The 27,771-nt window shown below is 36.0% G+C and overlaps 1 protein-coding gene across 2 annotated transcripts in view; it reads left to right on the plus strand.

Moving 5' to 3' along the window:
• The window catches only part of UNC13C (unc-13 homolog C), a 165,152-nt gene that overhangs the window by 90,089 nt on the left and 47,292 nt on the right, over nt 1–27,771 (plus strand). For both annotated transcript variants that reach the window (XM_050978636.1, XM_050978637.1), the window contains 7 exons: nt 419–582; nt 7,133–7,283; nt 8,985–9,053; nt 10,252–10,341; nt 11,139–11,267; nt 20,014–20,147; nt 26,227–26,312. In XM_050978636.1, the coding sequence (XP_050834593.1) occupies nt 419–582; nt 7,133–7,283; nt 8,985–9,053; nt 10,252–10,341; nt 11,139–11,267; nt 20,014–20,147; nt 26,227–26,312 (823 nt within the window). The remainder of the gene's footprint in view (nt 1–418; nt 583–7,132; nt 7,284–8,984; nt 9,054–10,251; nt 10,342–11,138; nt 11,268–20,013; nt 20,148–26,226; nt 26,313–27,771) is intronic.

Genomic DNA, 27,771 nt, shown 5'->3' on the forward strand with positions numbered 1-27,771 from the left:
TTTGTTGCACACCTTGCACAACTTGAGAGGCACCTGCAGTATTTCTGTTAGCTCCCTGTAACTGAAGAGCTTAAATAATGAATTTGAAATGTATTGGTCACCTGTACAATTGAAATTGAAGCACTCTGTAATAAGTATTACAACATCATGATTTCATTCATTAACAAGGGCATATAAAAGAGACATTTCTGTACTATTTTATGTTGCTGTCTTTCCATGCCAGTTAATGGACAGGACTTCATATCAAAAAGATACAATGTGCTGAATCACAAGCTTGCTGACTAGTTTGAGCCAGTCTTTGGAAAAATAAACAATTCAAAAATTGACTAACAACATCTTGAAGACTATATGAAGGTTATATTTTCAGAATGCTTCTTAAAAGCCAAACTTTCATTTCTGAAACATTTCTTACCTTCAGAGTCTGTTCCATTACCTGACGGAAGTGAAGTCAAATGGTGTGGTGAAAATCCCTGAGGTGAAAGGTGATGAGGCCTGGAAGGTGTACTTTGATGATGCTGCACAGGAAATTGTGGATGAATTTGCAATGCGCTATGGAATCGAATATATTTATCAAGCTATGACGTAAGTATCATCATGGCTGGCTTTCTGCTTTGCTGTCAGCAATGTGTTTGAGGGATGTAACGAGTCTTGAGCCTTTGTGAATTCATTCACTGTTTCTCTTCCATTCCTGACTTTAAATTCTTTTCATTTTGTCCATCTGATTCTCATTAAAGTGCTTCTCATCTGCAGTGGCTTTAAGATATAAGCATTTTATAAGCTGTTACTGGTATTACTGCTAATGCATTCCTTAATCCTTATGATACTGATATAAAGCACAGTTCAGAAAGACTTCCAGTGTTCCAGATGCAACTGGGACAGGGTTTGACAAGCTCTGTCCTCTTTTCTACTACTATGGAAGCTCACTAGTGGCTACAGTGAGCTTCCACAGTATATGTAAATAATTTGTGCACACCATTATTAACAGTACTGAGCCCTATTACTGCATCATCCATTCTGAAGGAGCTGTCTGAACACCTTAGAACCCAGCACCATAGAGCTCAGAGGCCTGCAGATGTGAGAGATCCATCACGTGTTCTCAATTTATCCAGCAAAATTTTTCTGGTGAAAAGGACTATATTCTGCTGGAGCTATAGAAAAGCAGGGGACTCCAAATGAGTCCTATAAATAAAAAATACAGACTTTTTTCTTACAGAAAACTGATATTATGGGATTTTTAATCAGAACATCTCTCATATTTTTGCATCTCTTTACCTCCTAAAAAGAAGAGTCTTATAATAAGTAAAAAGGTATCTAAAAATCTCAAGCTTTCTTTTCTTTGCAGAACATATTGACAACACCTACTATTGCAGTGAGCTTGTCTTTCACTCTATGTAGCTGTCTGTGAATTCTTGTATTGTTCATCTAATAGAAGTTCAGGGAATGTATTTGTACTATACACATTTTTTGTGATCTTCCTTCAAGGAACTTGGACATCATAGCAGAGAATAATGAAACTTGAGAGCTCCTCTGTTTTGTATTTAAACTACGTATGGAGGAATTCATGTGTTAACTTTCATGAGTATTTGTGTTTCTCTGTTTAGTTTCTCTGTGTGATTGTTATGTCATTTAGTAACTTATCCAGGTATTGTAATTTTATAACTTAATTTAAAATGGAATGGGATTTTTACCAGAATGTTATTGATAGAGTTGTTCCTGCTGTGTGTATAGAAATGAATTCAAGTCTTAACAATTCAAGAAATGAATTGTTAAGAGCTATTATTGCCAAAGGAGGGCTGTTATTAGCAATTTGTATAAGAAATAAAGGGCTGATTTTGCATTAGTTTTGTCTTGACTATAGCCCCAATAGTTGATTATGTCAGTATAGCATGGCTGTATTTTTCACTGACAACTTTAACTGTAAAACTATTTTGAATTTTGTTTTTCATCTTTAGATGTATTCTCCAGAAAAATTTTCCAGAAAAAGTTTGAAACCGGTTTTAGAAATTCAGATGTTGCTAAAGTTAGCATTGCAAAAATAGCAATATAACTGATAGAAGTACAGAAAATCTTTTTTACTTAAAAGTGGTAGAAATTGACAGGTTATATTTTTATATAAAGAAGATGACTTATTTTTAACTCAGTAAATAACATAACATGCAGATATTCATGAAAAGTAAGTAAATTTTGTCTGCACATCTAAGATGTAGCTGCGCAAGTACTCCAACACATTTTTCAGGAGTCCTTACTCAAAAATTCTAACCAAGGCATTTGAAGTTAATTGACGTATTTTGCCTTGTCCTCTTATTGTTCTTGCTTTCTTCTATATCTTTTCCCCCAAATTTCCCTGATGTTGTTGACTGCAAACCAGGTATCTGAAGGCAGATGTAATGAGAAAGTGAATTTAATAGTAGATAGTCACAAGAAATAAAAGCTTAAGATTTCATTGTGCCCATACCCACATCCTTTTATAATTTAGAATGTTTCATGTCAATAATGAGCACTGCCTTTTTGAGGGAAAGGCCTCAGCCTTTTTAAGTTGGGAATAAAATCAGTGATGCATGAAATCTCAAGTAATACTTGGAAAAAATATATATTCATATACATTGTTTTGCTGAATCATCTGCAGACACATCTCAGAGCATTCAGATTTCGGGAAGACAAGTAGTGAAGACACTAAGTCTATTTGTCATGAGGAATTTTCTTTTGCACTATTATCTCCTGGTTTTATTTCTTCTTATGAGATTACCTTTTTTCTGGAACAATTTTAGTGGCTGGAAGAAAAAGTACAGCTTCTTGATTTGGAAAATAGAATTATCAGATTGCATTTTGTAACAAAGATCTTCTACTAAAATAAAAGCAATTTTCTACTATACGACAGAGAAAGAATTTGAATGTAATCACTTTGCCCAGAGGAATATTGTGTAAGAACTTTTTGCTTGAGAATCTAGTTGCAGAATACTTCTACTGCATGTCTCATGGTAACATTGGAAATTAAAATGTTTGTGTTTGTAAATGCAAAACTGATTAAGCTGTAATACCCCGGGATGCAGACCCCAGAGAGCATCTGCATTTTATCACACTACGTGAGTTTTAGGATGCTGTATTAATATTTGTTTTAAAGATAGCTATTATGAAAAGTTTCAGTGCCACTAAATGATAGTCAGTCTTGACCCTTTTAAGTAGAGATAGATGCCATATGCTGGCATAGGAACATATGCCTTTCTGCATTTCTACACAACATAAACCTGATTAAGCTTCTCTAAAGTACCCCTGTCTAAAGTGATTTGGCACCTGTTCCACTACAGCAATAAATAATCCCACTTGTCTATTATAATTTCTGGTTCATTATAGTGGCTTTGTCATCTATGATCTCTTAACCCTGAGGATTTCCTTCTGGCCCTCAATAGTTATTTCTATCTTCTTCTAAGCACAGAAATAATATTTCAAAAATGTAGTCTTTCTTTTCTAAACACAGTGAATATACTCATACTGAAATGTGGGAATCAAACCAGGAGATACCACACAGGTTACCTGTCTGCTCTAATCATTGCCCCTACTTAGATCTTTCTCACCAAACTTAGAAAGATAATGAATTCAGGTGTGGTTACACCTCTTGCTGGAGATAGGAGCATGTCCACATTTTTAAGAGAACAATGCAGACACTTTTTCCCTAAAGATGCTGACTTAGAAAGGGTGTTTTGCTCTCAAGATACAGATTATGACTGCACAGTTCCTGAGCAAGGAAATCTGCTTTAAGTTACCAAATGTAGAATTCATGTGAATAGAAAAACAGCCATCGACCCAAACTAAAATACAACAAAAAGACTGATTTTGTTGCAGTAATTGCATCTCTTTGAAGTCATGACTGTATAAGTTATATAATCCACTCTTCTTTCTTATGCTATTTTATACTTCCATTCCTCATGGAGTCTGTACTAGGAAAAAAAAAGCAAGACCATTACAGCCACTCTTACATGGTTCAGATGAGAATTTTTTTGGTTTTTTTGATGGATAACAGCCAGACAGACACTGTTAGCCACACAGCTAGTATGTGTAACTCCCAGACGTACAAGCAGGGATGTGTGAGACAATAGGGAGGAAAATAAGTATCACAAAAAGCAGGAAGAAAAAGTAGTGCCCTTTATTTTGATGACTGTGGGGACTGATGGCAGTTTATGCTGTAAATTCAATGTCTAGAAGGAATCAAACTGAAATTTTATTTATCTACATATATTAAGCCACATTCTGCAGTGAAGAAAAAGAAACTTATTTTCTGTCATTCATCTTTCAGCTTAATTTACTTCTCTTTAGAAGGCGAAAATCCGAGCACGTATTGCAACAGTGTTTGACTAGACTCTGAAATTACACATAATATCAGCAGCCTGAATTTACTATGTAATAGAGTCAAGTGCAATAAAAAGCTCTATTAAGATCTTTACTTCTTACTGGCAAGAGTCACCACAGGTAGAACCCAATGATTCTCAATCAGCAACATAGCTCTCATTCCAGCAGGTTAATGGGCACTAACTATGTCATCTTGTTCTCCTGCTAGTTTTCAATTAATGTGGCAGAATTACAGAAAGCACACAAATCGCCCATTAAACTAATTTTTTATTGATAGCATTTTCTTACTGATGAGTACAGCACATCAATTAGACTCCTTTCTTTGCTAATTCATGCTAGCAGAAATATTGGAAGAATCCCAGGCACTGTCTATTGGTCAGAAAATTGCATAGTAAGAAAGCTGGAGCAAGCAGGCCTGGCTTCAGCTTTTGCAGTGCAGCCTTGCTCTAAAATGTGTGAGATTTAGCAATGGTTGCTATGACATCATGTGCCCACTAGAAATTGTTTATAACTCATGCTACTGGCTACTGTTTTCAAAGCCCTGAAAAAACAAGGATAGGTGTTTACTTTGATTTATTCATTTTAGCAAGCAGAAGGAATCCAAGGATCTTGCAGGTAGCTGATAACCTTAGTTAGCAGCACTGAGTCATGACCCATATTGCATACTTAATAGGTCCTGTGAACATTAGAGATTTTAATTAAATGATGGAGAGAAACAAAATCTGTCACACATGCTTTATCATAATTTTCACTAAGCACATTACAGGTGAAACAGTGCAGTGATACAATAAGGACATGAATTACAGCAATTGCTTTAAATTTACCTTGTGAAAAATTGGTACAATTAGGGTCTATTCTTAATATAAGAATTTGCAACAATCTTTAGTGCAATACAACAAGAATTCAGTACAGGTAGTTCATTGTGAAATACTTAGGGGAACCTTCAGAAGACCCCTATAATGTTGACCCAAACAATATTTCCGTGGTCTGTCATGTTCCCTGAGGGCGATTGAAACAATATCAGTGATTTCTTTGCTTCTGACTGCTCCTTTTGCCTAACTCCACCCTCAGCAGAGCATATGTTATAGGTATGACTCTAAGTCCAGTGGGGTTATTAGTGCCTTTTTATTTCCAGATTGATGTTACTCAGGCACTAAGGACCTTTAAGTCCACTAAAAGACTTTTGGAAATTAAAGGTCATCAGTATTAAAATTAATAATTATTTTCTCAATTTTTTGATAAGTGGATCTGATCATCCCTACATATATTTCCCAAACTTACTCGTAGATAAGGAGATTTTTCTATAAGCTTTAAAGGTTGCCTTTATTGGTGAGAACCACCTGACATCACTATTGTATTTTATTACAAAGGAAAGTATTATTCTTCTACTTTACAGAAAACATGTGACATATGTTTTGAAAGATTTTTCCGAGGGGTAGAGAACTGTGTTTTTCTTTTGTTAAATCCACGTTTCAGTCTTCAGAAGCACTTCTTGAAAATACTGGCTATGAATTAAAGGTTTGGTAACACTATTCCGTGAGCACATAGCTGGGAATGCTGGGCTCTAGTCCTGGCCCATGTGGTTGGTTTCTGTGTAGTTTTGAACAGTTTCTCTCAGTTATGAAAAATGCAGATAATAGCAATTAATAATTGCCCCTACAGGAAAATAATCTTGAATAATGCCTTGAAAGATGATTTGGGCAGTGACCACAGTTAAGGGCATTTGTCTTAAATTCAGCAGGAGAGTTCAATTGTACCTTGTGTCAATTTTTTTTCTTGGAAGGGCATTAGTGCCCAGGTGGTTGAGGCCCAGCACACTGCTCTGCCTTATGCTCCTGAGGAGGAACAGGAGAGAGGAGCCAGAGACTCCAGCTAAGAGGAGCATGTGGCCAGATCAGGACCTTCAGTCATACAGAGCCTGATTGGAATTTCTTAATCCTCTTCTTCTTGTACACCCATTTTTACCACCATCTTTTCCTAATCCCCTTTATTCTCTTTACTATTTGTGTACATTTGGTCTTTATCCCTTTCTCTCTCCCAGTTCTGCCTAATTATAGACCTTGAAATTAGGAATTTACGTTTGCAATGATGATGTTCACTCTCCTCAGGTGTCAGATCTTCATTCATCTGTACCTCTCATGTTTTGTTGTGTTACAAGCTCTTTGTATGCTTCCAGCAGGCATCTCCTATTTCATTAAACAAGTAAACAGTGCTGCTACATTGCACCTCTGTTTCGGCTGCTTTGGGTTTAACAGACTGATTACCTAAATTTTACTGGCCTGGATCAAAGGGGAAGAATTTCAGTTATGGCCTAATTCAAATCAAGGTGAACCCAGAAGCTGCTTGAAGCACCTTTCATTAATAATGTAGGGTAAAATAAAAGCCACATTAAAATGCTGGTTTGACTCTTTTAGTTGGCAACACTTAAATCTTTTTCTACTATAGATCTCTGTGACTTTCCATGATGATGAGTTAGAGTTTGCTTTTTAGGTTTTCTTTATTAATTAATGTTTTGTTTAATAGCAATTAAAATCGTTAAGTCATGTTTTTGTGTTTAGGATTAACAGAGTAAGAACTGAATGTGAATCTAATGTGGCCAGTTTGAAAATATCAGTGTGCAACAAGTGGCAACTGTGTGAAACATGTATGGATTTTCCTCATATACATCTGTACAATTTTCCACGAGGTAGCCTGAAAGTTACATCATTAGAGTTAGAAAGAAATTATCATGGGAGAAGAAGAAGACTCCCTGCCATCTTTAATAACTGTTGGTTTGTTTGAATTTCAGGCACTTTTCCTGTCTCTCTTCTAAATACATGTGCCCTGGTGTTCCAGCAGTTATGAGTACATTGTTGGCCAATATAAATGCTTTCTATGCTCACACAACAGCAGCAACTAATGTATCTGCCTCAGACCGCTTTGCTGCTACTAACTTTGGGGTAAGTAGATTTTCTTAGAAATTGTCCTCATAGCTCTGGTATTACACGATACAGAGGGTATAAGCACAGTCTTATGCTGAAAAATGTGTTTATTTTCTCTTTTTTCTTTTTTCAGTAAGGTTTTTATTTGTAGGCTTGATATCGAAGGGATATTTGATGTAACAGTTTTCATAAAATACCATTTATTGACATGAAATAACTAACTCATCATAATTAAAATTTATTAAATACACATTAAAATTTCAAATTCAGAATTTTATTTGAAGTAGTGTTAGAGGCACTATTAATCTTCTCCAGTATTAGAATAATAGAGGAATTCTGAATTTCAGATTTTCAACATAAAATTATGAAATTATACATTTGGATGCATAAAACAAGAATTACTTAATATCTTTGTTTAAACAAGTCTTCTCTTTCAATGTTCAAGCTTTATTAGTCCTTTGATGCAACTTTTGGAATTTAGAATGGTTTTTCTGGATTTTTGTCCTTTATTCCCAGTTTTCTAATGATCAGAACTACTTTTGTCCTCAGACTGGGCAGAGATTAAGTCCTTTCTCTGATGGCAATGCCAGTTTGCCCCTGACGCATTTCCAATCCAATTCATAGTTCAACAGATGGATAGAAAGAGAGTAGTAGGCATCACTAAAAGAGATTTGGACCTCTTTTTTCGAACAATTGACTTATAGGCAAAATATCAGATTATTCTGCTTTCCTGGGTCAAAAGGCATTTGTTAGTGAATAGATGCACATCATTTATCAAAAAGAACATCTCAAATTGAAGTCCTCAGGCTACAGCTGGGAATGATTTGGCTGACTGAATATTTCAATAGAGCTTTATAACGTGACAAAAAAGTTCTCTTTTGATTGATCCCTTAAGGGAGCTGTGCCAAATTAGTGGGGTTTGGTGTAGGTTAGAACTCCACTGATGAGAGGCCATGCACAAAGACTCTATTTTCAAATTATTGATCATCACATTTGAGGGATGGTACAGATACAATCAGTGCACCCTTAGAGCTATCAGCTTCTGTTTCTTCCAGAAGTCTGCTGCGTTCACATAGGCTGAGATTTCACAGTTTTGTGCAGTAGACGATGGAATATGTTCTAACGTGGCAATTAGAAACTCATTACTTGAGAATGGCACAACTCAGCTGGAAATCTCACTGCAAAATACTTTCACTGCTCTTTCATCTATCAAGATAACAAGTTAATCTTCACATTTGAAAGGAAAAAAATATAATTTCATTGTGTTAGTATTTCTTAACTTATTCCTATAAAAGCCACTGTTTCAGAAATATAATTTTCAATCATAATTTTGCACCAAATTCTGTAGTAAATGAGCATCATTTACTATCTATTAAAGGAAGGGAGAGGTGGTTTCTTCAAGAGTTTAATCAGTTGCAAGGCAAATATAAGACAGGCAAATGTTACATTGCAAAATCTTTGTGACCTCCCTAATGTATTGCACAGCTGCACAGTGTTTAATGCATACCAGGTATACAACATGGAAAGGGAAAATAAAGTGAATGAAGTGCATCGCCTGGCCTTGAAACATAGGTGTTTCAAACCATCACTTGTATATGAAATAATGGAAAACAAATTGATTTTCAAATAAATTAAGAGTGGAAAGAAGCTTTTTAAAATGCCAACAATTACAGGAACCTGCAAATTCTAGTGCAACATATTCTTCTTTTCTTTGTACAGAGAGAAAAGTTCATAAAGCTGCTGGATCAATTGCACAATTCTCTGAGGATTGATTTGTCTAAATACAGGGTATGTACAACATATTCTATTTTAGTCAACATGAAACCCCCAAATCCTTTGGAATAAAAATTTACAGAATTTAAGCTGTTTAACACAAATATTATTCCAATTTGACAAAAAGAAAAAAACTTAGTATTTTCTTTCCAAAAGCTAAGAATGGGTCAAGGGATTATCACATATTCAAGAAAGAGTAATATTCAACAACTTTGATTAAATCGGTCTATAACTAGTCTTAAATTGATTAAGTTAATTTATCTGGGAATTACCTTCTCTGACTCAGGTAGTGCAAAGTGCAGTTACTGCTGTATTTTTTCTGGGAGCCTGACATCTTTGCTACAACTTGCATGCTAAAATCCTGGTAATGTTGAAAGAGTCTTGTGTCCTTGGCCAGCCTTTCAGGAAAGTAGGCACTGGGTTCCTGCCAGTAACCATTTGGTTCTGAACTCCCTCTCCTTCTCCAGTCCACTGGATCATTAAACTTGTAGACAATACCGAAGTTAGGGCTTCATCACTTGAGGCTCTTCTTTCAACTTCTAGGAGTGGCAGCCTCCAGGTCAAGGACTTGTCTGTTCATGTGACCTGCTCTCCAAAACTGGAGGAGAAAGGGAGTATTTAAAAGAACCCCAAGGCATTAGAGAGAATGGAAGTTGCACTTAGTTTTTAAGACCATATCCTTCATGAAGGAGATATGTTCATGCTAAGATCTTTTCATTTTGAAGAATGCTGTCCAGACAGTATTGTAGCATGAGGCTGATATTTCATTAGTAAGCAGTTATTTAAAGAACACTACTTCACATCACTCTGTTAACCCAGAGATCGTAGCAAAAATTGAATATGTTACTTCTACATTAAACTTACTACTGCATTTATGTTCCAAAATTATGTTTGTGCCACGTAAAACCCATTAATTATTTTCATTAGCAACAGTTTCCAGACTTCTTGTAACATTTTTTATTCTGTCCATGTTTTGGAAATATCACAATACTTTGAATTATTCACGTTACAAGTGCAGGAGAATTATCAAAGGTTACTCATGTCCAAGGGATGCTCATCATTAACTACCTCACAGGCAGAATTTGGGTAAGGTGAACATCTCTAATCCTTCCAAGCAGCACTTTATGTTTTCTTTGAGGGTTTTTAACTAGTTGTTCAAGGATTTTACCTCTAACTCAAATTTTGCATGATTCCTCTTTCACTGATTTACCAGGATAATTTTCCTGCCAGCAATTCTGAAAGACTCCAAGATCTGAAATCAACTGTGGATCTGCTTACCAGCATTACTTTTTTTCGGATGAAGGTATTGCCCTTTACTTGCACAAATAAATTTTCTGACCTAAACAAAAAATTTTCCTTTTTAATTAGTTTAAAGTCAAGTCACATAAAGCATACTTAGCTGAACTCCTTAGGAGTCATATAGAATAAGGGTTTTCTACTTATATAATAAAATCACAAGTCAAACAGCAAAATAGATCTGACAGCTATTTGCCTTGGTTTCTCCAAAGGTTGAGATCTAAGTGGTCAAGCATGGAAATATTTTTGGAATGCAATAGTACAGATTAATATTACTGAATGGAAAAGAAAAGCACAAAGCAACCTTTAGCATGTGATTCCATTGCATTAGGCAACTATATAAAGAGAATTAAAATAATCCATTAAGTTAATGTTTGAATTAATGTATCCTGAAATGGACAAAAAAGATTAACCCTTTGCTTTAAATAAATAACTGCTATTTGGCTGATATTCAAAGGAAAGTACATATTATACAGTTTAATTATTTCCTAAATAATAAAAAAACTGACAAAATGTAAACCCTAAGATTTAGAGATGTAAACTCTTGGGCACGCATCCATCTTTCATCACATAAATTTAATTTAATTTAATTTAATTTAAATAAAGTTTACTGACAAAATCTAATTGCATGTGTTTTAATGTATCTTTGAACTAAATCCACCTTATTTCAACACAATTTTAATTATTTTTATCATTGCTTTATTTGAATATTTTTCATCCTGTATAACAGAACTCCATTCAACACTTGGATATTTGTGTTCAATCTAATTCTGACCTTCTCCCACTTATGAAATATTTAATTAGGTCCTGGAATTGCAGAGCCCCCCTCGAGCCAGCACTGTGGTGAAAGACTGTGTAAAAGCCTGCCTGGATTCAACTTACAAATACATTTTTGACAATTGCTATGATCTCTACTCCCAATTAGTGGATCAGGTAAGGTCAAAATTAACTTGTTCTGTGCTGTTGCTCAATCATTATTGTTAGTTTGCCTTTGGTAAACAAGAAAGCCTTCTGGTGCTCCTTCATATCAAAGCACTCAGATTTTCATTTTATTTATGCATGGAGGAGCAACATACCATAAATACACCCACAGACAGCTATGAACTCTAAAATGTTTAACTTGAGTTTCAGAATGGACACCATACCTCATTATGTAGTCATCAAGTTGGACATGACTGTGACATTGTCCAGTGGTTTTGGGGAAGAAGATACTTGATTGATTACTGTTCATTTAAGATCTGTAACAGGAAAATAGTTATGTAAAATCTAACATTTCACTTCTGTAGCTTTAGAAAAAAAATAATTTGCAGAAAATGGTATAGTCTTCCCAGCCTTATATTTTGTACAAATGCTGTATACTTGGATCCAAACTTTAGTAACTGCTTTAAGAAAGCCGAGGATTTCTTAAAGTTAGTCTGTCAGGTTGAGCTTTCAATACAAAATATTTATAGCATTTGTTTTGTTCCAAATGTCATGCAAAATCCTTGAGACCACTCTTTATTTTTTAATATAATATGGGCATTCTAAAAGTAATGTTAGAATTAATTACTGTCTTAAAGGAGCATAATTTCTTTATCATATTACCACCTGTGCCTTGTATTTGCTTTCTGGATGGTACACTGAAAAAATGTTAGTTCTGTGACTATTCCAGCCTTGAACAGAATTAGCCAAGTTCTTTGGCAAATGCACTTTTTGTGTTTGTGTGTGTGTATAATTAATAAGAACACTCATACTAATGATATAAGACTTCACATGAAATTGATTTGAATTTATTTATTTAAGTGAAAGATATTTCTCTTAAATCCAGAATATGAATTCCTGTGTTTTAGGAAAGGTGATATTTGCTGTTCAGCATTTCTGAAATGAGAATTTCTTTTCTCTTGTTGTATTCCTTTTTCTGAAAAAACTTAACTGTAGCTTTGAATGTAAGAAATTCTCACCAGCACCAGTGAGCACTCCACACTTAGTGCTGATGTGTGTTTATCCTACAACAGATTAAATTGTAAGCTGAGTAGGAGTATAAATTAGTGGAAGGAGCAGCTTCAGGCATCACATCTATTTACGTCATAAACTGTTCTGTTTTCTCCCTAACGTTTACTCTGCAGCAATTTGATCTTGTCTGGTAAATATAATATGAAGTGCTGCTAGACTGGGTATTACATAAGCCTGCAGTTTATCAGTAGATTCTAGTCCTCAGTAAACAGCTAAAAGTTATGAAGTCGTACCTCTGCAAAGCATTGTGACTACTGCAGAAGCTTATCTGTATTCAAAAAATTCACAGCTTTTTTTTTGTGAATCCATACAGTCATTTAGCCTATTTTAAAATATCGTTTTAAAGTGCAGAGATATATTACAGCTTTTCTGCTTGGTAGAGAATGTAAAACTTGCTTAAGTAAGGGTTCTCTCCCTCAAATTATATTTGAGGCAAAACAGGCAATGTTGTTATTATATTTTTCCCTCACACCACTCTACTTAATGGTCTTAATGGAGAAATAAGAAATAAGTTTTTAAAATCCACAAGTATTCACTCTGTTGGAAAACTTGAGTTGACTGCATTTCACTGTATTTCTACACCTCTTGAGTACTCGTTCACAAGACTTCCAGCAGGGGCAGTTTTATATGGAAACTTTAGGCAGACAATTTTCTGTACAGTTACAATCACAAAGCAGTGCAAGAAACTTAAGTGAAGAAGTGTAAAACACATAATTTAAAATAAAGAGATCACATTCCAAATAATTTATTTCTAACAGCAAATCACATTAAAAAAATTCAAGCAACAGTCGCATATAATCTTAATGCCAGACAGTAAAACTTTCTTTCCCAGAAGGTGGGAGACAATTCTGAGAAATATAACTGGTCTAACTTAAATAGAGAGATGAGTAAAATTAATTCAAAAGACTACCTGAATTCTGCATCAGCTCTTGGGTTTTACAAGGAGACTTTGTTCAGCATGATCCTCTTATGGTTTCCTATCAGTATATCCAAAAGTGCATTTGGTTTTAGGAACACTTGAATATGCAGCTTGTATGAACCACAGCTCTGGAGGCCTTCCAGTGAATCTAGGTGACTGGCTTGTGGTACCACTGTTATAATAATGAAGCAGTAACTAGTAATGTAATTAACATTTCATTAGTTTGTGTCCAAGCCCCTTAGATTAGACCAGATTCCACCGTTAAGCCTTCCTCAGTGCCCTTCCCTTATCTCTGCTCTCTCCCCATCAGGTGGAGTCCCCTCCCCTCAGAGGGAGGGAGCTCATCCTAGCGTGGTTCTGCACACAGGAGGTTCATGTTTTAGCTGCACAGCTGAGCTCTGAGCTGTGAGGCTGAGCACTGAGATCAATGAGCCCCAAAGCAACAAGGAATGGTTCTTATGTAGGTCAGCACCTGCTCTCACTCAGGGGAAGGACTGGCAGATGTTGTCCTGCTGAGGCCCCTGCATGCTCAGGGTGTATCTGTGTGTAACTCAGGGTAACCACCTTCTGCAAATGCTTTTGGCTGCAACCTAAAATTCTCAGAGATGCCTGCCACAGTACTTTGAGAAAATATGCTTCAGATCTGATTGTGTGGGACTGATTAATTTTGGGGTGAAAATTGGGCAATGACTGTTAAAATTGAGGGGCTTGAACTAGAGTTTTTGGATATTTGCCACTATGAACACAAGAAGTAAATCACAAAATATGCTCAGCAGTCTCCAATTCCTGTTTTTATTGCTCTCTACCTTCGTGTCAGGCAGGCAATCACCGTTAAAAGCTAATGTCTTGCAGCAGAATATCACCCCTGAGGATATTTCCTGGGGTGAAACATTGCAAATGCTAACGGCATGCAAAAATGTCGTACTACAGTTCCACACCAGAATACAAAGAGCAGCTGATGGCAAAAAACCAATGACTACCAGAGGCAGTAAAACATGATAGCTTGACAGTCTTACTGACATGTATATTGCTATCCTCATTATTGGAGACAAAGCCCTCTGATGAAGGACTGTCTAGCTCCTCATGCAGCACATGTAGTATTTTCTCTCTTAATTAATAGTTAGCTGAGTGAAGTGCTTAGCTACCCTAAGTTAAAAAGACATATCTTGGAGAAGTAGTTTAGGAAGCACTTTGATAGCTTTCTGACTCAATTTACAGATATGTCACTCTTTCTGTTTTCTTGAGAAAACAAATTTTGAAATCCTGGCTGGTGCTCACAGTGACTGAAGTCCCTTCAATAAATCTTTTTGCAGTCTTCTCCACTGAGTGACACCAATGAAATGCAGACCATACCCTTCATGTTATCTGAAGAGCTCTTGATCAGTACACATAATTTCATGACTGATAGCACCAATATACTGGAATAAAACACTGAAGTACTTTAAATCTGACAGCAGCTCATCAGAACATTCCTGATATTCTCCCTGATGTTAGGGACCTTTACTTGAGTCTTATCTCAGCTCTGCATGATGTCACAGCACAGCTTGGTGCAAACTGGAGGTAGCAAAGGGCAATTGACTCCTTCAGGAGCCAGGGGTGGTACAGCTGCAGCAGCACAGTACTGCCCTTGCCATTCATCTCTCACAGGGCTGGGTTGATAATGAGCTAAAAACATCCCAGATCTGAGAATCAGAGCTGTAGATGAGCACATGGATGGACCTATGCTTTGGGAGCTGGCTCAGTTTTGCTTTACTCAGTTGTGAGTCCCTGGTCACTTTTCCATTTGGGATTTGGGAATCCAAGCCTCATAGCTGTTTTTGAAAGTGTCCTTTTCTCTTTTCAGTGTAAATCACAAAAAAAATTTGTTAGATTATTTATTTCTTATAGAAATACTGCAAGAATTGAAGCATGGCTGTGATCTGTGGTTTTCAAACACATTCAGAAGTATGAAGTGGGAAATAAAGTGCAGTAGCAAAAGCTGTTTACTAGAGAGTCCTATTTTTCAGGCATGCTAATTTCAGTGTCAAGTAATAATTCTTGTGAGGCTCTTTGTTATATTTACATATTGCTTTAAATTCACTGGAAACGTTCTGACTTCTTCAATTCTGGCATGCAGAGGGTACTTAGAGATCTCTCCTTGTGTTGCAGCATTGTGTTTGATGGGCAGTATGTTAACCACAGTAATAGAAAAACATTTGAAATTATCTCAGAACAGAAGGATACATTTTGTGCTATGGTATTTCCAACCCCATTCTGAGAATTTTCTGGCAGAAGAAGACCAGATCTTACAGATATAATTTCTTCTTAGCAGCTTGTCTGAGAACACTGGTTAGGAAGTCAAAGAGCTTGCAATAAGTGAGGGACTCACTTTGGTCTTCCACCACCTATTCCCTGCAGAAACAGAACAGGTCTGGGTGGGTGGGTCAGATCAAAACCCCAGTATCATGTGGCTGGCCACTGCAGAGGAGCTATGCATGTTACACTGCCCTAAACAGATAGACCAGTTAAACCAGCTCCTTTCACCTGCCAGTCCTTGAAGAAAAGGCTGACGATTCTTGATGAGAATTAATCCAAAAGAATCCTGTTCCACTTCAGTTGGTACTGGAGAACACATAAAGTAAGGTTGCCTGCAGAAGGTGTGGGTGCCCCATCCCTGGAAGTGTTCAAGGCCAGTTTGAATGGGACTCTGAGCAACATGGTGTGGTGGAAGGTGTCCTGCCCAGAGCAAGAGGAATGAAAAAGATGATCCTTGACATCACTTCCAACCCAAACCATTATGTTGTTCAATGATGATTCTTCAAATAGAGTTTCAGTTTCAAATGTATTAATGGTTTTGGAGTTAGTTACTGTGCAACAGCACTGCAAGGGAAATCCCTCACAGGTTTTGAAAGCATGTCTGCAAGTGATTTCTGGATTTAGGCTCTCTTGAGTAACTTCTGTAAGGCCAAATTTTCGTTCTTTTAGATATTAAAAATATCATTAAAAATTATACAAAATTCTGAAAATAGGTAGGTGTTATATGTGAATATCTACATATGTATATATATATATAATGCATATTGTATATTTGCTGGTGATTCTACATTAAGTAATATTATATGTAATGTATGCAGTTTAAATATGGAAGAATTGGTAAAATTAATATTTCATTATCTAAGACTGATCTATAAAATTGCCTTTTGCAGCCTTGTGCTGATCAAGGCTATTGTGTTGGTTTCCATTGAATTTCCACTGTATCATTATTTATACAGAAAATTTTGTATTCTGAAACCTAGCTTGGGGCCTGCAGCAGACAGCAATATCTAACTTTCTGATATCATGGGATTCAATTTATCAAAGTCACACAGATAATAATGGGTATTGACTGCACAGAACATGACAAAATAAAAACAAAGAAAATTAAACCAGACATTCATCCTACGATCTGGTAGAATCAGTGATGGGAGAAGTTGAAAGCCCTCTGTTTCTTAGACCAGGCTTTACAGATTTGTCTCAGGGTAAGAGAGATGTAGATTTTGATCTTGCTTCACAGTGGGTCTGAGATTGCTTTCTCCAGTCTCAGCCACTTTTCTAGAGTACAAAATGTTTGTTTGTCAACAGTTTAGCCTTTTTTTTTCCCATTAAACTCAGAAAACTCCCTCCCCATTTTATTTTTCTCTTTAAGAGAGTATCAAAACACCAGTAATGATTTTGGAGGCTCTGTGCTGCATGATCCATTGCTTGAATATGAATTCAGTGACTAGTAAATTGACTTTACAAGGGAATTGAGAAAAATATGATTTGGTGCAAATAATTTATTTTGATTCATATCCTATGAAAAATTGTTCTTACACACTTCCTCTTTCTGATTTTGATGTCTAATGTAGCAAAAAACATAGAGTTATCACCTAGTTTGGATGTTGCATTAAAAAACCCACAGAGAATCTCCAGTACTTACTGTTTGTCAATCTCAAGTGAATAATATGACTTCTCTTTAAAGGCACTTTTCTTATAAGGTGTTTACTACCACTCTAGGGTGATCCTAAAGACAAGTACACGTCAGTTAATATGAGAGTATAAAAACCTGTCTTGTTGGTGAGATATCATCTGCACTTATTGCTTGTTTGATCTGCCAGCAGAAGCCCCTTAGGAATATCATTGTTGTGCCTTTGGCCAGCCACTTATTGAGCTTTCAAGTACAGGACATCTTATGGCATTTCATAGTTCTGTGCATGTGGGCAGCAGTACCATCCAAAGTGATGTTACAGGAGGTCAAGATATTTTAAATAACCTTTCCTATGTGAAAAAGCTCATGGAAAAGAAAGTGATTCTGCTAATGGGCAAACTTCCATTCGTATCAGTATTTGGAAAGGTCTCTTGGTTACTGGAAGAGCAGTCTGTGATTTGAGCCTGTTCAGTGCTGTATCAAACAAAAACAGAAGACAGGAAACTTCAGAAACTCCTGAATTTTAAAATTAAGAACCACTAATAGCATCCGTTTAATTAGTCATTTTGTCATCTTGCTATATCAAGAACTTATGTTCCTCTTGACCTTTTCAGCTGTATTTTTAAAAAATTCTCATTGTTATCATCCTCTACAATAATAAGCGGTATTTAGGGTCTCCTATAACTTTTCCCTGTATTTGTTCCAGTGTGGCACTAATTAGGTATAACAGCTATTTAGTTCATGCTTTTACACTGACAGTTTCTCAAATGGGTGCAATGAGAGTGAAAAAAAATCTAAATTGAAATCGAATTTCCACCACTGTTTTTCCTCATTACAATAGCACTGCTCCAAGCCAGAGCTGGGGTAGCACTGTCAAACACACAGTGTGGTTTTGGGCATTACCCTGTGCAGGAATCCAAGAGCTGAACTCTGGTCCTTGTGGACCCATTCCAACTCAGAGTATTCCATAATTCTAAAATGCTTCTACAAAGGCATCTGCTGTACATACAGCAAATAATAGTGCTGACAATAATAAGGTAAAAAGAGCTTGAATGATTCTGAGCATGTCTAACACACTAGGTAGATTTTAGGATAAAGAATGGAAATAACAACTAGGGATGGGCAGAGTATGCACTTTCTGTTCAGGACATAAAACTACATCTGTAATGTGAGACTATTTTAAAAAATACCTTCTCTGGGAATTTTGAAAAGGTCATACAGATTTTACAAAGTTCTCTTTTCCAGAGAATTTTTGTAGAAAGGACCTCCTTGTTCAGGTATTTGTAAATCAGTTACTTTTTTCTATCTCTGTTAAAGAGCAGAATTTTGCATTCTGTGATTCACATTCACAGCCATGAAAAGCTGTCACAGCTACATGCCACTTTCTGAGAAATAGAGTTCTTGGATAAGATGCTGAGCTGCGTATGAGGTGGCTTTGTCTTCAACAGCTGCCTTTCAGTTGGTTGAATTAACAAGCTTCTGAGAAAAAAAAATGGTCTATTAGACATACATCTTTGATGTAGAAACAAGGCCTTTTTAGTAAAAATCTAATGTATACCAGGGAATTGTACACCCTTATGAGTGACATTAACACTCTAATATTCATTTCTGTTTTGAAAAGCACTCTCATTTACATGCACAGTTGTTAATTGTTGGTGCCACCAGACCCACCATCCTCTGACCTCCTTCTGGGCTTTATTTCTGTTGCTTTAGACACTGAGGTGGTGCCCTTTGTAGTTCATCTGAGTACGTAGCAGTGTGATTAATGATACTTGTCTAAAATATTCCACAGTGGCCACAAAAACAGTTTCAAATAGGTGTTGTTGAAATTCCCTTTCTGGCATTCTAAATGCTATTCATAGATAAAAGTTAATTGGGGTTAAATTAACATTTAATTAATTCACTGTGACACTAATATGGTGTTAGGCATATTCAAAAAGATACCAGGTCCATTGAAGTAGTCATAGTTGGACTAGGAATGAGAAGTACAGGGAATATGTGTTTAAACTTTCAGGATCACAGGCATGTTTATTTTCTGACTTACTATCTGAGACCCCTTTCAATCTCACCCAGCAGTGTAGAAGAGCATGTGTAGATCTAGCATGTGCAGACAGCTCTGTGTGGCAGAAATTATTCATGTATGTGTCCATACAGAATTTAAAATATTTCTTTTCAAATTTGGGTCCCTACAATGAAGTTATTTATTGGACATTGATAAGGAATGTGATCCTTCTGCCAAGCAAAGGAATGCAAAATACTTTTGCCTAGGAAATTTTAGGTTTAGAGTTTATAAATAAAAATTGTAGAGAAAAAGTCTGTCTGTAAATGCACATTATAATAAAATTAAAGACTATAAAATTCTCAATAAAATAAAGGGAAATTCAACTGCTTCTTCATTTAGACCATACATCATGAACAGCTGTTAGGCTGAACACCTTCAGCATATAATTCAAAACAAAACATTAAACACTCCTCAGCATTGATTTTTTCAGTCTTTATTGTGTTGGGTATAAAAGTTCTGCCTCAACAGGCAATTCTACCTTTGCTGAGTCTCAGCACAGCAAAGAATTTAATAATGTATCTAATTACAGTGTGAGCATGCACTAAAACCCAAGTCTCTACTGATCTCCTTTGCTGACATGACAATCTTTGCACTATGGTTCTTTATATTTGTGCACAGCCAAGTACCATTTTCATATGCTCAGCTTTGTTGGTCAGCCAGTCTTGGTCCAAAATTTCTCAAGATTCTCGATATGTCACCCTTCCCAACCAAGGAATAATCTATAGGTGGAACTCCCATAGTATTTTCTCTAATAAAAATGTATTCAATCTTGTTTTAACAGAGTAAGAAACAAGAAGTTCCCAAAGAAGAACAGGGACCAACAACAAAGAATTTGGATTTCTGGGCACAGCTGATTACTTTGATGGTCACCATTATAGATGAAGATAAAACAGCATATACACCAATCTTGAACCAGTAAGTAATTACTTTCCCAAAAAATATTAAGAATCATGGATTTATTAAAATAAGTATAAGAAATACACCTAAATCAGAAGTTGTATTTTAAATAGAATCTAGATAGGGATTTTTATACAGAATATTTCATTGACATAGTTTCATAAAAACTTAGTTCTCTGATAATGGAAAGACAAACATTTGGTTTAGGAACATTAAGGACAGGTGATATATGAGTCATCTCAAAACTTTAAGTAGCAAAACATTCTACATGAGAGATTAATGGATAGAAGGGAAATATCAGTGACATTTCTGTGAAGGGAATTTTCAGTGTGATGGTATTGATGGTATGGGAGTATCATGGCACACATGGTGCTCAAATCATGCTGAAACTCTTATAGGTTTCTTTCTAGGCATGTAATTGTAAAAAAAAAAAAGATTTAAAAAAAAAAACTTCACAAAAAAACCCTATCTGAATTTATAATTGGCTGGCCAGACTGACTTGAAAGTGTGTGAAGTGGAGAGCAGTATCCCAGAGATGGAATTTAACTTCTCAGAATTGAAAATGTAGCAGATGAGGGAGGTACAATCAATAAACAAGACAAGTCAAATCATTTAAGGTTGATACATGAGTAGAAAGGAGAGAAACAATTGATAAACACAGGGGAAAAAAGCAGTGCTGGGCTTTGAACATGAAATATATAGAAACAGTGCAAAGGAACATGTTTCACATATTACAGCTGGAGAAATGGGCCTTGCACCAATTGAAATGTGACGTGATGAAGCCCTGGGGAAATTTTTCAGCTCTTTGGAGCCACTTTACAGAGAGATTGCAGAAAGTCTGGGCATAGTCAGGCTGTGATGACTTCTGCAAAAGTTAACATTGAAAACTACATCTGTATTATGACTAAACAATAGAGGTTTCTGCAATTGCATTTAATTGAATGCTCTGAAGGGGAGCAGGAACAATCTGGTTTATTCAGCCAAAATAGGGTAGATACTAGAAGACACTCTATACATTGAGATGTGCTTGTCTGTTGATAAAAGGTACCTTTCTATTTATGGCCCCACAGTAAAAGTGACAAACAAACCTCCTGGTGATAACCAGAAGCTGAAAGACTTTGAAAGTCATTGACTTCTGACTCCTTCCTTTACTTGAAATAGAGTATCCCTTCAGTACTGGGTAATAAACATTTCTTTGTTAATTATTTGTTGCACTGACCTTATTAAGGAATAAGTTCTTACCCTATAGAGGAAAGAAAACACTTTTCCTGTTTACTCAACTTTTATGTCGTAGTGTCAAGTTTCTCTATTAATGAAAGCTCAACTTTTTGTCTGACAGGCTGTACAAATAATACAGTAATTGTAAAATATATAGTTGAGACAAATACATGTCTGTGATTCATTTCATTCTCTTCATTGAAATTAAACAAGTGTAATTGCGGTTTAATTATCCTAAAAATTGTTCTAGCTCTATTTTTATATAAATGTGAGGGAGAAAGTTAAGGCATAAAGAACAGAGTTCCTCTAAGGGGATTAGTAGGTTCCCTAAAGTAGAGATGAATGATTGTGTAAGATGTGAAAAGAGAATCAGGAGTGGATGGAATTGGGACAGATTAAGGGAGAGAGCTTGTGTCTCTGACTTTTCTCTGTTTTTTGCTGTTGTTTTGTAAGTGAAAGAGTGAACACAGGGAATAACATGTCTTTTAGAAGTAGAGACATCAGAAGTAAAAGATGAAGAGGATCTAGGTGGAAGAAACTTGAAAAACTGTTCAGAGTGCTTTGGATACATTTTTCTAAAAGAAAAGCTTCTAACACAAAAGCAGAGTGTAAAAACTGTTGAGAAAAAGTAAGACAGCCTTTTCCCCCCTGCTTACCCCAGAAAAGGGAATGGGTTAAAATAGATGAATGGGAAATATAACTTGAGTACACAGAATACTGCAAAAATGTGACTCCTTATTAGAAATATATGGCCATGCAGTGAATCATTGGAGTATTCAGGCCTGCATCCATTTGAATTCTATTTTAGAAATGAGGTAACTGAAGATCCCCAGGAGAGCATTCTGATAAAAGTTTTCACAATTGTATAATATTGCTAAGAATTCTACTCCTCAGCCAGTTTTGGAAACCCTATTTTTATATCTACCTTGGAGGCAAAAATTACACTGTGATGAAGTAGTTTGAACTGTGTCAGGTTATGAATCCAGATGAAACATGACACGATGGCCTCAGCAAGCACTGCAGCCACTGACAGACCACACCAGACCACCCAGTGGGAGTGTGGGGGCAACCTGCACTTATTACATGAGAAACTTGACAAGTTTGAGGGGAAAACATGGTCTGGTATTTGTTTAAGTTATAAAATCCTCATTCTAATAGTTAAACAATGTAAAATGTGTTAGAAACCTGATTCACAGGCAAATCCGGGGCTTCCTGGCACTTCTAAATATCCTGTGAGCCAGGAGAAATTTATATCAAAATAAAATATCTATTCTAATAAAAGGAACATCAAATCAAGGACAAAATCTTCAAGTCAAATATTCTTCTGTATTTTGAAAGCAAGAAAGCAAGATCTAAACTTTGGGCCTCTGCATTTTTGCTTTTTTGTTGTTGTTGTTTTTTGTTTTTGCACATATACTCAGAACAGTAAAGTTCTGTATATACTGTAATATAAGTTTAAGAAACAAAACAGTTCTAATGGGACTTTTAAAATTGTTCTTTATTGATCCTCAGATCTATTCAATGTTAGGATCTGTTTTCTCTGTGATCACATTGTGTTCCATGCAGTATGGAAGGACTAAATAATGAAATCTGCAGGAGCAGATCTCCTCATGCTTCAGGAACTAGTATGTTTAATACCTCTGAGAAGTTTGGGATGGTAACTTATATTGTAAGAACAGCATAATTGTAACCTTCCTATCAGTGGGTTATGAAATATAGGCCAGTGGGAAAAAAACTATGGAAGGAAGTGAAAAAATCAGAGTATACTCTATCATGAATTGGGCTGCATCAGGCCAACTTCAGAATGTTTCTTTCTCAATAGAAAATGTATCTGATGTGGTTTGTGTCTTGATGCAGTGATATTCCTCATTACCAATTACACTTTATTCTGTGGAAGCATATGAATATCACTTCTTTAATAGAATTTGTGAACATTATCCTGTGAACAAAGCTGTTCTCATTCTTTCACCATACCCACTGTAGCTTCTCATGTAACAATGTAACACTGACAGACCAGGTTATTTTATAGACTATATACACCATCTGTCTTGCCCATTATTTTTTCTTCAGGGAAAGGAGTGTTAAAAATAAAGCTTTGGATAGATGGAGGATAAAGCACAAAATGTAAGAATAAATGAGCTCTTTGCTCGCATTTAAATGGAATACATCTTTTCCAAAATCAAATAGAACTTTTGTCTTAAGAGTTAGTGAAGCAGGGGCCGTGGCCAGCCCTCCACAGATGGTGTGATCTATCTTCCTGCTGCATGCACAGCACAAAACTGAATGTATTCACCCCCTAGGACTGGTGAGATTTAGCACCTGGATGAGACTGAAGCCACCAAGTATGGAATATGAGCTTTTCTGGGAAAGTGCATCTGAGGTTCAGAGACTTTGATATTCTCAAGATGTAGCAGACTGGAGATTTGGCAACACAAATTACAAAAAAGCATTTTTAATTGTCATGCTAGAATTTTCTGACTTTAGGGTTGAACTAGAGACATGCAGAGTCTGGGATAAATGCTTTGGGGGTTATATATGTTTCGTTTATACATTGATTCTTTTCTTTTTTTTTTTAAGATGAGTTCAATTTCATTCAATTGATCTGTGGTTTTATATATTGCCCTTTGATAGAACTAGCCAATGAGAACTGTTTTCACTAAAATTTTACTTAATTAAAATCAATAGAGTGAAGATATAAGTGGCTGTCTTGTATTATGCAATTTAGTATTTTTGCAAATACATAGATATGGTAATGTATGGGCCACATAGCTCTTCTGGATAAACTAAGATTTTATATAGTTCCAAGAATGACATAGAAATTGGGAAAATTATGACCTATGGGGTAGAAATAACTGTAGCAAGAGCCAGCTAAATGACTGACAGAGAACTCTGCTGGTTGTCCTTTTGCTTCACTGAGAAATGTGAAAATACATGGCTTTTACAAAGATCAGAAAGTGTAATGTGTAGAGACTTGCATGAGAAATTTCTCTGATATTTTGCTCCTTATGAATCAAAATTTAAAGTTGTTTGAAAAAGTTTCTTACTTAAAAATAAGGTGATAAAATACAAATAATACAAAATACCATACTTAAATAGATGTTTTAGTATTTGACCTTTGATTATCCCTTCCCTTTAATAAGACAGCTGCTTCTGTTACCATTTCTCTTTAGCCTGTGGAATGTGTTGTGTGCTTCTGCTGTGCATTGGCTTTGTCACATACAGTAAACTGCAAGGACACCTCTGGTAGTTCCCTCATGCCCATGACTGGCAGCTGTGCAATGCCCAGCAGTCTGTTAGAAGCACAAAAACTGTCACCAATTTTAGACTTCACCTAACTGTAGCCAGGTGGGATGTGTTGAACTAATTGATTCAACATTGATAACTGCAGTTTGTGTGTGTGTGTGTGTGTGCTTTCACAAGTTAAAATGCGTGGACAGATCTATTTATCACTAATTAAACAAGTGCATTTTTATCAGGCCCAGCCTTGCCTTATGGCCAGCCTTGCAATATGCTCAAAAGACAGTGTCAATATTAAATCAGCTGTTTCATACTTCCTCAGAGCAACACCATCAAAATTTAAGTCTGGTGCTAAGAAAGAACTCAGAGTGGATTGGAGGTAAAGAAATTAAGACAGCTGAAATACATTTCAGTTTTTGAACAGAAATTAATTTTCTGGTAATAGAATTAATATGAAGTTCTTTAATTGAGCAGTCATTAGCATAAAGAGGACTCAGTGAACTGAGCTAGCAACTGTTTCCTATTAAAGTGGCAGAGCTAATGAGCTGTTTAAGTACTTTTTCTTTGCAGATATGATCAGGGTCAAATAGGGCTCTAAAATGAATACATTACTTAGATCCTACTGCTACCATTTTAAAGTTGCACATAATTCTCATTCTTTCTATGTCAACAAGACCTTTAAAAATTCTTACACTTTTACAGAAATTATTATGGAATATTTTCTGAATTTGATTAGTGCTTTACAAAAAGGTCAAAATACTTTGGATCCAAATCTGCTAGTATATAGTATAATAGCCTCAACACAAAAGCCACACAGCTCTGTGTATTTCCTCATTAATATATTCCCTTATTTTATGTATTCCTGGTGAACTGTGAGTGTATTTGTGTGGCTCTCACTGCACCCCTGTGCTATAAACAACTGCTTTACCCCACTGGAAGATTCTGTTCTACTTTCTGCTCTTCATTTGCCTGACCTGACTGGCTCTGCCTCTGTGTCCTGAGAATGGCTCATATTAATGTCAATTCCACACCTGCATTAAAGACAGCCCCTTTATAAAGACAAAAATGTGACAAAAACACGGCATTGATCACTAAAATGCCAGCTTTTGCTGGTTGCTAACAGTCAACGATTGAGGCCTTTCTTTTGCTTTGAATAAGAAGCAGCTGGGATCTATGAAAAATTTTTTGTAAAAATGCTTTACTGATAACAGCAGTAAGTATCTAAAAAGGTCTTCTCAAAGATGATATGAAGAATGAGACCCAAACTAAAATTTTGAATCAAAATCTGGATTTCACTGTTTGTTAAATTCTTTATTATTTTATCCATATGTTAAGGTGGAAGTCTTTAGTGAATTGGATTCTATGAGTATATAAACCAATATAGCTTCACGGACAGCTTCACTCTTTTCCACTGTCAGAAGGGAATTAAGGAAAACCTGTGGCTGCTAAACAGCTGAGCCAACTGTTTCATGTTCTTCATAAGCCATCTGATTTATCCAAAGCTAAGGAATCATCTGCAAGATAGAGGAATGTTTCTTGCATACTAGAGGAATTATTTTGTGGAAATATTTGCCTTTTTGTTGTGCAGCTGTAAGCATCATTCCTAGCAGCAGGTGAACTGATGTGATGTGATTGATTGCAGGTTCCCTCAAGAGCTGAACATGGGAAAAATCAGTGCTGAAATCATGTGGACTCTGTTTGCCCAGGACATGAAATATGCTCTGGAAGGTAATTAGAACAAACTATTAATTACATGGTGAGTTCAGCAAGACTGATTTCCACTGCAAGTGATACCTAGCATCAGATTTCTGTGTGTGGTTAGAGCTTTCTGGTGTACTTGTTTAAGATGCATTGTAAGTTAGTGAAAAAGAAGGGTTATAAGGAATCAAATAATTTCACTGTGGATATATGAAGTTATCTGTGAAAGAAGAACACAAAAGAATTGTGACTTGAATTGCTGCTTCTTAGATCTGATAAAAACCTTCAGTGTCCAAAGAGACCCACAGGTGCTTGCTAGTGAGCATGGTAGACACTCAGATTTTTCTTACTGGCTGAAAATTGTAAACTTGCTCATAAGGAACATTTGTGGAATGAAATTATGGAGGAAGCACACACTTATAATTAAATCTTTTTGTGTTCAAAAGGCAGGATGTATTCATTTTAGTTCCAGCAGAATACAATGCAGTTTCATTTTATCTCTTAAGATATTGTGGTTAACCATTGTTAAAAAATACAGGGTTTTGCTATATAGCAGATTGTCTCCAACTAATGGCTTCAAACACACAATAAAATATGGTTATTGCAGCAAACCAAGTAAAAATACCTGCATGTAACTGGCATTGTCTTTAGTCAAGTCTGCTACTAACTACAGAGCAAGTCTAAAAAGGGTGAGAAAAAACATAGGAGGCTGAATTTAAAAAACAATGTGATTCAACAGGCATAAAGGATTAAAAACCCCAAATATTTGAAGACACACTTCTATATTATTCTCTCCAGAATGTCTAATATGATAATATCAGTGCAGTGGTGCTTTGATGACATGGCAGATTTTCATGATGATAAAGAAAGTGAAAAGAGGAGTAGCTAGAATGGCTATTGGTGGAAGAAATGTTTTGTTCATCTGCTGTTCTGTTACTTTATTTTGTTTATTGTGCTATTTGAATGTGGAAATTCCCTACTAAGCACAGCAGAGGAGAAAGGAAGGAAGGTAATTAAAATATGTACAAAAACAACAGAAGACATGAGACATCGGAGATGTGGGTAGGAGAAGAGACGTTCAAACTACTGTTTCAAAGTGCTGTTCTGTAGTCATGTCAGTGAATCAGAAGTGCAAGTCTGAGAAGGGATGTAAGACCCTTAAGAGTGATCAGTGAAGGCAAAAGCTTCCAAGAGCTGAGAAATGTGAAGACCAAGAGAAAGCCACTGGTTTCAGTTAAAGCATAATCCTGGTTCCATCAGGGAATCTTCTATCTGGAGAGGCTGTCAGTCAGGAACAGCTATCAGAAAACTGCTGTTCAGTAACTCAGTGATTCCCTTACAGATGGCACAGATTACTGAGGGTTTCTGATAGTCACCAACTGCCACAACTTCATGACCTTGGGGGTGTAGTTATACTCTGCACATGGACATCCATCCACATGAGCATCCAGAGCTTGTACTGCTTTAGCCATTGAACTAGAAACATTCT

This window comes from Serinus canaria, chromosome 10 (genome assembly GCF_022539315.1).
Source record: "Serinus canaria isolate serCan28SL12 chromosome 10, serCan2020, whole genome shotgun sequence".
NCBI lineage: Eukaryota > Metazoa > Chordata > Aves > Passeriformes > Fringillidae > Serinus > Serinus canaria.